The 10,048-nt window shown below is 39.1% G+C and overlaps 1 protein-coding gene across 1 annotated transcript; it reads left to right on the forward strand.

Moving 5' to 3' along the window:
• Positions 1-2,221: 2,221 nt before the first annotated feature.
• Positions 2,222-9,645, forward strand: CCDC82 (coiled-coil domain containing 82). The gene is made up of 7 exons (XM_015825685.1): positions 2,222-2,809; positions 3,797-4,040; positions 4,164-4,256; positions 5,024-5,148; positions 6,275-6,445; positions 8,195-8,380; positions 8,962-9,645. The coding sequence occupies exons 1-7, from the start codon at positions 2,222-2,224 to the stop codon at positions 9,061-9,063; spliced, it is 1,509 nt and encodes a 502-aa protein (XP_015681171.1). The 3' UTR covers positions 9,064-9,645.
• The last annotated feature ends 403 nt before the right edge of the window (positions 9,646-10,048 follow it).

Below are 10,048 nucleotides of genomic sequence, written 5' to 3' on the forward strand. Positions count from 1 at the left end.
GTCTGCCAGTCCTCTTCCCCCACTTTCTTTCTCTCTCTCTCTCTCTCTCTCTCTCTCTCTCTCTCTCTCTTTCTCTTTCTCTTTCTCTCCTCTCTCTTTCTCTCTTTCCTCTCTCTTTCTCTCTCTCTCTTTCTTTCTCTCCCTCTCTCTCTCCTCTCCCTCTCTCTCTCTTTCCTCTCTCTCTCTTTCTCTCCCCCCCCTCCCTCTCTCCGATCTTCTGCTCACCTGGCAAGCTGGCTTCAAGCTGTTCTCCAACAAGCTCAGGGGTAGGCAACCTCGGCTCTTTTATGACTCATGGACTTCAACTCCCAGAATTCCTGAGTCAGCATAGCTGGGCTAGCTAGCTGCTTTCTGCTTCCTGCTTCCTGCAGAGACGCAGCCAAAGCAGAAGCCCCTGTTCAGCTCGTGGAACAGGGTGAGACCACTCTCTTTTTTACACACACAGAGAGAGAGAGAGAGGGAAGGAAGGGACGCGCAAGTGCCTCTCTGTCTCTGCAAATGGCAGAGGAGGCTGGGAGCCGCAGGGGAAGGCTCAAAGAGCCACATGCGGCTCCGGAACCATAGACTGCTGACCTGTGGACTAGACATACCTAATTCCAGCAACCGTTCCTTGTATGTTTTAGCCTTCAGTCTCCTAATCATCTTTGTTGCTCTTCTCTGCACTCTTTCCAGAGCCTCAACCTTCTTCCTCTTCTTCGCATCCTCTTTTACCACTTCAGGTGTGGATGCAGATCCAAAATTCTGAATCTTGCACTTCTGGCAGCCATTCTTATTTGATGCTGTTGTAGTGTGTCTTGGATGTTGTCTCAAAGACTATAAGAATATGGTGTTATTTGTTGCTACTTATTAGCTGTTGTTACTTGATGCATTTCGTGAAAATAATATTATTTAATAATATTTTTGTTTTTAAAAAGTACTTTTAATCAATATCAGTTTCTGAAAAGTCTCTGTTTTCCGATGTTGAACTTCTACTTTTACATTTACAGACTTCAAGAGGAGTTTGAAGTGCGGCATAAACCAAGAACCAGTTTGATCTAGAGATTAAGGCAACCAGTTAGAAACCGAAAAAAGGTGAGTTCAAGTCCCACCTTAGCCATGAAAACCAGCTGGGTGACTTTGGGTCAGTCATTCCTTCTCAATCCAACCCACAACCTTACAAGGTTGGGGTTGTGGGGATAAAGAAAAGAAGGAAGAAATATTAAGTATGTTCGCCACCTTATTTCTAAAAATAATAAAGATGAGGTAAAAATAAACAGAAGTAATCTTTCATATGGTCATGCTTAGCATCCTTAGCGGGCTGTGTGTTTGCCTGTTTCCAAATACCTATCAGATTATCTTTGTTTGATGCAGAAGTCTGAGGAACCTAATAAGCAATTATGAAGGGCTAGTTATGTTGCAGGCCTTGAATCAATATTTTGGCAAATTCTCTGAAAATTCTGTAGTTCTCTATAACTTGCAGAATTTATTTCCAAAAGTGAGATTTTCTTTCTGGTTTCATTATAATTCTACAACATTAAAATGTTCCATGAGATTTCTCTCCCCACATATACACAAAAAAATGGACTCATTTGGCTGATTTTGGATCCTTTTACCAAAATATACTTGTGTTAGATTTCATTGGCCATAAGAGGCAATGGGTTCTGAAAGACATTACAAGTACTCCTTGACTTACAACTGAGCCCAAAATTCTGTAGTTCACAAGACAGTTGCTAACTGTTATGCCCTTTTTACAACCTTTCATGCCACAGTTTTTAAGTGAATCATTGTAGCTGTTAAATAAGTAACAATTGTTAAATGAATCTGGTTTCCCCATTGACTTTGCTTGTCAGAAGGTCAAACGGGAATCGTGTGACACCAGGACACTGCCACTGCCACCAATACATGCCAGTTGCCAAGCATTCAAATTTTGATCATGTGATCATTGAAGCTGCTGCACGGTTGTGTGAAAAATAGTCATAAGTCACTTTTTTCAGTACCGTTGTAGCTTTGAACAGTCACTAAATGAATGGTTGTAAGTCAAGGACTGCTTGTACTTTTTCCCCCAATTAACAATCCATTAAATTAAGGGTTTACTGTACATCCACTTCTTTTAAGTCTGGAATAAGGGGTGTTAGCAGAAAAGGAAAACTTTCCCATCTCTGTTTTAGGAATTGTAAAAGCAAAAATATGAACTTAGAATTCAGAATTTATATATGTATATATATATTTTTAGAAAATCCTTATGGAAACTAATCCTCTAAGGAAAAGATACAAAACTAGAAGCACGACAGCAGAATCAGTAGCCAAATCTCATGTTGACTGGAGGCGGACTAAAAGATATATATTTCCTGAAAGTCAGGATGATGACGACCAAATTCCATCCTCCTCCTCGTCAACGTCATCATCATCATCAGAAGAAGAAGAAAATCCCAAGTCCAGTTTAAAAGAAGATGTTGATGGAAAAGAAGAAGAGACTTCCATACTTAGCAAAAGGAACAGCGAGGCTGGGAGTGATGCAGATTTTCAGAAAGGAGGCAATGATGTGTCTTCAGAGGATCTGGAAGAAGGAAACATCTCCTTTGGAAAGAGGAAGAGACTTCGGGCAGCCAAGTTATATGACAGTGACAAAAGCAGTGACAGTGATGTTCCTAGGAAAGTGATCGCTAAAGGCAGGAGCGTAATTAGCGAAGACGATTTATCTGTTGATGAGGAGTCACCCACATCCCCAGCAGAGAAAGCTGCAAATAAGAAGCGAGAAAGACACATAAAACTGCAAGAACTGTCCTTCCGGCAATCAAGAAAATCTGGCAAAGTCAATCAATGTGATGAGGTACATTCTCAATTCATTTTCAAAGCATATTTTCACACTTGCTTTTTCACGCTAGCCCACAGATGGATTTCACCTACTCTGTGTGAATCTTAGAAGCATCTTTTTATATTTACCTTGTGATCCCAACACTAGGAAAGTAGCCATAAATTATTGGCTTGTGAGTGACTTTGTTTGATTACGTGCCATCGAGTACGTAATCTTGATGACGATGTTATCCATTCAGTTGTGTCACAGGCCAGGTCTTTCCTTTATCAGACTTGTGGACTTTAACTCCCAGAATTCTAAGCCAGCATGGAATTCTGGGAGTTGAAGTCCACTAGTCATAAAAGGGCCATCGTTCCCCACCCCTGCTCCACATCTTTTGATCTTGCACGTCTTCTACTCTTAATCAACTCTTAGTGACCAGATAGACTTTTTCCATTATAATCTGTAACTCTTCCAACAATGTCATTGCTATTGTAACTAACTCCCTCCACCTTGCTGTTGGTTATCTTCTCTTTTCTTCCATCTTTCTCAGCATTAGAGCCTTCTCTGGAGAATTGGGTCTCCACATAACATTTCTGAAGTTGGATAATATGAACCTGATCATTTGTGCCTCCAGTGGAAACTCTGGGTTGATCTTACAATGATCTATTTGTTTTCTTGGCGTCCATAGTATTCTCGGGAGTTTTCCCCAACCCCAAAATTAAAAAGCGTCTTCTTATCCTGCTTCTTTAAAGTCCAGCTTTCACTTTGATAGAGCATCACATTGAATACCATTGTTTGCACAGTTCTAATCTTTGTAGATATGCTACTTATTGTTTTATATGACCACTCAACTCAAACTTTGCAATACCCAGGGGCCTAACATAAAACATATTGGTACAATATTCTCTATATATGCAGCAACATTCCTTTAACATGAATTAATACTACCTCCATTCATGAAACACCAATGAATTCAACTAAAATATTCTATTAATACTGTGCCTTTTTTCACGTCACCAGGGAAGTGTAGATGATGACTTGATACAACATGATGCTCACTCACCCCTCACAGAAGAAGAAATCGGTGATGTGTCTGATAAAGACAGCATGAAAGATTTCATCAGTGATGATGATGATGAAGAAGAGGAAGAAGAACAAGAGGAAGAGGAGTTGGAATGGGGGAACTTTGAGGAGGAAGAGCACCAGCATCAAGACAGAAAGCATCATGGGGCCAGTATCTTATTGGAGAAACACATTCCATTTGGTAAGGTCACAACAACAAATAAGAAGTAGCTTAAATATCTTTTTTACAGTATTTATTAGCACCTAGTCATTTATTCATACGGGCCGTATTGACACATATTTCTGTTGATATTTTTTTTAACAGTGTCTGAGGTCGATCATTATTTGCACTTTCAAAGAGTCGTAAATGCCTTTCTCATCAATGCAATTGATGATACATTTTTGAGCTCTTTATATGGTAAGCAAGTACCCCTTCCAAAAAGGCTATTTGTTATCTTCTTTCATTTTTTTTCTCGGAGCAGTAAATAAATGTATTAGAGCAAATCCTTAACTTACTACCATTCATTTAGCAACCGTTTGATGTTATTGTGGCGCTGAAAAAAGTGACTTACAACTCTTCGTCTAACTTACAACCAGGGCTTTTTTTCTCATAGAACGCCCAGAACGGAGTTCCGGCACCTTTTTTGGATGGAACCTTGTATGACGTGTGTGAATTCCAGCACCTGTTTTTTTTTTGGTTTTTTTTTAGAAAAAAAGCACTGCTTACAACCATCACAGCATCCCCACAAGTCAGGTTATCAAAATTCAGGCAACCAGCATGTATTTACCATGGTTGCATTCTCCTGGGATTACATCAGAGGTGGGGAACGATGGCCCCTTTATGACTTGTGTACTTCAACTCTCATGCTGGCTCAGGAATTCTGGGAGTTGAAGTCCACAAGTTATAAAAGGACCATCATTCCCAACCCCTGGTGTACATGATTGTTACTCCCAGCCGGCTTCCACCAAGCAAAGTCAATGGGGGAAATTGAATTCCCTTAAGGACCGTGTGACTCACTTAACAACCATGGCAAAAAGGTCATTAGTGAGGTGCAACTCACTTAACAACCGCCTTCCTTAGCAACAGAACTTCCGGTTCCAATTGTGGTCGTAAGTTGAGGACTCCTTGTACTCTTTATAAAATTGTGATGTTACTAACAAGGCCTATTTGTTTTCTCTCCAAAGAGGGGAAAAGACAAAAAAGATATGCACAGGATATGCTAACTTCCCTCTATTATTTGGATCACCGCTTTATTAAGCCTCGCCTTGAAAGTCTAGTTTCAGGATGTCGCTGGAAAGAACGATACAAGGTACTAAATTTTCCTCTTAATCTTTTAATTTAATTGCTTAGTTGATTTGGCTCTGGCATTCAGATCCATGTGGTGTGTTATTTTTCTTAGTACAGTATGCAACAATGAAAAAGAGTAACCTATACAGGTACTCCTCGACTTAAAACAATTCGTTTAGTGACTGTTCAAAGTTACAAGAGCACTGGAAAAAAGGTAACTTACGACCATTTTTCACACGATCGTTCCAGCATCCCCAAGGTCATCTGATCAAAATTCAGGTGCCGGGCAACCAGTCCATGTTTATGACGGTTGAAGTGTCCAGGGGCCATGTGATCCCCTTTTGTCACCTAGTTATTCTCTAAAGCACCTGAAGGCAGAACAAGAAGCAACGGATGGAAATTGATCAAAGAGAGAAGCAACCTAGAACTAAGGAGAAATTTCCCTGACAGTTAGAACAATTAATCCGTGGAACGACCTGCGTCCAGAAGCTGTGAATGCTGCAACACTGGAAGTCTTTAAGAAGAGGTTGGACAGCCATTCGTCTGAAATGTATAGGGTTTCCTGTCTGAGTAGGGGGTTGGACTACAAGACCTCCAAGGTCCCTTCCAACTTTATTATTATTATTCATACCTGACAAGCAAAGTCAATGGGGAAGCCAGTTTCACGTAACAACCATGTTACTAACCTAATAACTGCAGTGATTAACTTAACTGTGGCAAGAAAGGTCGTAACATGGGGCAAAATTCACTTAAATGTTTCACTTAGCAACAGAAATTTGGGGCTCAGTTGTGGTCATAAGTCAAGGACAACCTGTATATTTGTAATACTTTAATGCAGGGGTGTCAAACTGCAGGCCCATGGGCCGGATGTGTCATGTGGAAGCCACACCCACCCCATTGACGGCAATGACAAAATAGTCCCGAAATGTCACACGACGTCACGTGATGTCACGGGTTTGACATGTCTGCTTTAATGCCTCCTGATTTAGTATTTTTCTCATTTGCCTTCAAGAAACTTGAACTCCATTATGGTTGTAAGTCAAGGCTATCTAAATCTGCGGTATATGAATGTGTAATATCTCCAAGATGTTGTGACTAAATCCCTGGAGCTATTAACAACACAATTTTAATCAATTGTATTTTTCTAGACACGAGTGGACAGTTACTCTGATGTCCGCATAATTTCACAATGCTCAGAGACGCGTATTTGTCAAGCCTGTGAGCTAGACAGAGACTGTAAGTTTATAGTGATTTTTTCTGGAAAACAGTACGATCCTAAAACACTGAAAGTGGATGACTTCTTGTCCCACGATACACAGGTAGGCTTTGCTAATTACTGAAAAATGAACATATTTGTGTGTTTTAAAGTCTTTGTACTTTTTAAGCCCATTTTGTTCACAGGTTTGACATGTGGTATTTAAAAATAATGTCTGCCAGAGACGTAGTGTGCTCAAAACCAAAATGGGAAAGTTGTTTCGTAGATACCATGATAGGATCATTACTCACTGTACCCATCAATTTTTCTTTAAAAGAACCTTCAAAATTCACCTTTCCAAAATCGCTAGAGATTCCTCTGAATCTGAATTGCCTTTGCTGAAGTTCTAAAGCAGGGATTGGGAACAATGGCCCTTTTATGATTTGTGGACTTCAGCTCCCAGAATTCCTGAGCCAACCATGCTAGCTCAGGAATTCTGGGAGTTGAAGTCCACATGTCATAAAGTGGCCATCATTCCCCATCTCTGTTCTAAAATATTTGTTGTTCTTTTCATTTCCTAATTTTTTCAAATCTTGAGTTTTCCAATCCTTGTTTCATGTTTTCTTGTCTTTCTTTTAGTTCTGATTATCTCTTGTCTATTAGCTCATTATGAGGGGGCATGACGGCTCAACCGTTAAAGACAAGCTTGTCAACTAACAGCCTGCATTCGAGACTTGAGTGCAGTGCAATGGGGTCAGCTCCCGCCCACCTAGCAATATGAAAGCATGCAAATGTGAGTAGATAAATAGGTACCATTTCGGTGGGAAGTAAACAGCATTCTGTGCGTCTTTGGTGTATAGCCATGCTGGCCATATGGTCATGGAAATTGTTTTTGGACAATGCCGGCTTTCTTGGTCAAGCAACGGAGATGAGCCCCGCCCCCTAGAGTCAGACATGACTGACATGGAAACCTTTATGTTTTTTTATTAGTTTAATAAAGTTAAAGGATTCCCCTGTCCAGTCGTCTCTGACTCTAGAGGGTGGTGCTCACCTCCGTTTTTTAGCCTTCCTGAAAGATTTGTTTTTCACATTGTTTTCCACTTCAGATCCAAATACTGTATTACAGTTCATGCTATTTATTGTTTATTTCTATCACCAACCAAGAATAATCAGAGTCATTTCCTTGAAATAAGTGCTAATAAACTTGCATGCAAGAATTGTCTGACTCTATAATATTTGCTTATCTTAAACTTCTTGTGAACTTCCTTTTTGAAAAAGATATTTTTTACTGTAACCTACTGATTCAGAGTGGAAACTAGGGTTGACGTTTATCATACTGTACTACTTTATTTACTGCCCAGTTTTTACAAAGTCTTATATAAAACTTAGATAAATGTATATAGAAAGTCTCAAGTTTAAAATCCGGCTCAATTTTGAAATCTTTTTTCCATTGGCATTTTGGTTTTCTGAATGCACAACCCAAACACTGCCTAAAATGAAAATGAAAATGCTAGATATTGGCTTAATTTAGAATAGCAGTAAATACCTAAAAATAATGGTTTTTTTCTGATATTTATGTGCAAAGAAAGTAACTAATCTTACATAGCTGGGTAATTAAGTAAACAGAAGTGAATTGGTCCATTTAAATGATTTTATAATGTGAGAACTATGCACTTTGAAGCAACATTTTGTCCAATTCCTTTTGTGCAATAACAGCATCTGCTATGCATATGTACAGCTTTAACTTACTGAGTATTTGCTGGACTCCTAATTCTGTTCCCAAATTATCTAATATGAAGTGACTGCTCAACTAATTGCAGTGTTTACTACTGTTATTAGAATATGCCCACTAAAAGAACTTATGTTTCTGCAGAGGTTGAAGGTTGGTGCTGTATGTCAACAACGTACCCAGGTTTATCACAATCTGAAGCACTATAAATATAAGTTGTATCAGAAATGCTGTTCAGCTATAAAAGAGGAATATCGTCAAGATGAGCCAGCCAAAGATTTAGTGAAACGAGTTTTCAGTCAATTGAAGGAAGACAACTGGATACGTGAGGTAACTCAGTTTGTTGGAAATGAATTGCTTATGGATTACGTAAAAGACCGAAGGGTTTCTTATAACATCTAAGAAGGATTAGAGGTAGTCTTTGACTTACAACCACAACTGAGCCCAAAATTTATGTGCCTAAGTGAGACATTCGTTAAGTGGATTTTGCCCCATTTTACGAGTGAATCTGGTTTACCCTTTGACTTTGCTTGTCAGGTGGCAAAAGGTGATCACATGATCCTGGGACATTGCAACTGTCATAAATATAGAGTCAGTTGCCAACTGTCTGAATTATGAGTGTCCCCAGGTCATGTGATCAATTTTTGTGACCTTCTGACAAGCACAGTCAATGGGGAAGCCGGATTAACTTAACAACTGTTACTAATTTGACAGCTGTGGTGATTCACTTAGCAGCTGGGGCAAGAAAGACTGTAAAATGGACAGTCTCGCTTAGCAACAGAAATTTTAGTCTCAGTTGTGGTCATAAGTTGAGGACTCCCTGTACTTAAAATTTTATATACTTAAACTTAGAATTTGAAATGATTCACAATAGTGTTTTTCTTCTCTTTTTTTTTTTTTTTTTTTTTCAGGAATATTCTGTCCTTGAAAGCTATCTGGATGAAGTAGAAGAATTCCATAAATTTTTAAAAGATTTTAAAAGAGAAATCCTTTCATTTGTGCAAAGCTACTGATGGATTTTTACCCCTATATCGCACTTCTGCTATTATTTTTTTTCATTTATAGTTCACTCTGGCATGCAAATATATGCGCTAAATTTCTTTGTTTTCTACCTTGTTTTAATTATCAAAATAATCTTCCAAATAGAAATTTTATAGAGGAAGACCCTTGAGGGCTGGATCGCTCATTGAACTATCCTGAAATCAAGCTGCACATTCATTCAACAAATGAATTTTTCTGCACAGGCACTTTCTTCAAAGATAAAATTTTCTGTTGCTTTATGACTCTTTTGGTCTTCGTCTCTTAGTACCATGTTTTCTAAAAATTCTATAAACATTTAGTTTAATTTTTTCAAATAATCTTCGTAAAACCTGCAGTCTTATGCTTCCTGCAGATACAGAATTCAAGGATTTTATTACCAGTGACTGTCAGAGGAAGAAATGTAGGAAGGAGCTGCCCTTAATTTTTCAGGCAGTTAAAACTACGTAGATTACACTATAAAAGAATAAATTAATTGTAAGCGCGCATACCTTCCGTGTGTCCAGCTTGCAAAATCAGGACAAAATCATATTCTGCCTATTTGGAGCAGAGGTGTCAAACTGGCGGCCCACGGACCAGATGCGTCACGCACAGGCCACGCCCACTCCGGCTCCGCAAAGGCAAAAAACATCACGATACGTCACATGACGTGATCGAGTTTGACACCCGTGATTTAGAGGATGAACAATTTGATTTTTATGTCAGAAGTAATTAAAACTGGAAATGTTGATGACTGGGCACAGTTTACAACAGCCTTGTGATGAAATAAAAAGTGTGACGATTCCCAGCACAGCCCAATCTACAGGTAGTCCTCGACTTAAAAGCTGCTCATTTAGTCATCGTTCAAAGTTACAATGGCACTAGAAAAAGTGACCTGTGACCATTTTTCAGACTTACGACGACCTTTGCAACAGCCCTGTGATCAAAATTCAGAGGCTTGGCAACTGCTTCATACTTACG

The sequence above is a fragment of the Protobothrops mucrosquamatus genome, unplaced genomic scaffold (genome assembly GCF_001527695.2).
Source record: "Protobothrops mucrosquamatus isolate PMUCROS unplaced genomic scaffold, P.Mucros_1.0 scaffold2757, whole genome shotgun sequence".
Lineage (NCBI taxonomy): Eukaryota > Metazoa > Chordata > Lepidosauria > Squamata > Viperidae > Protobothrops > Protobothrops mucrosquamatus.

Bases quoted from the DNA above. Each gene is read 5' to 3' on its own strand.
- CCDC82 (XM_015825685.1), top strand. From the start codon at position 2,222: ATGGAAACTAATCCTCTAAGGAAAAGATACAAAACTAGAAGCACGACA. The intron at 4,257-5,023 runs GTAAGCAAGTAC...TTCTCTCCAAAG, and splicing joins ATTTTTGAGCTCTTTATATG to AGGGGAAAAGACAAAAAAGA. The intron at 6,446-8,194 runs GTAGGCTTTGCT...ATGTTTCTGCAG, and splicing joins TCTTGTCCCACGATACACAG to AGGTTGAAGGTTGGTGCTGT.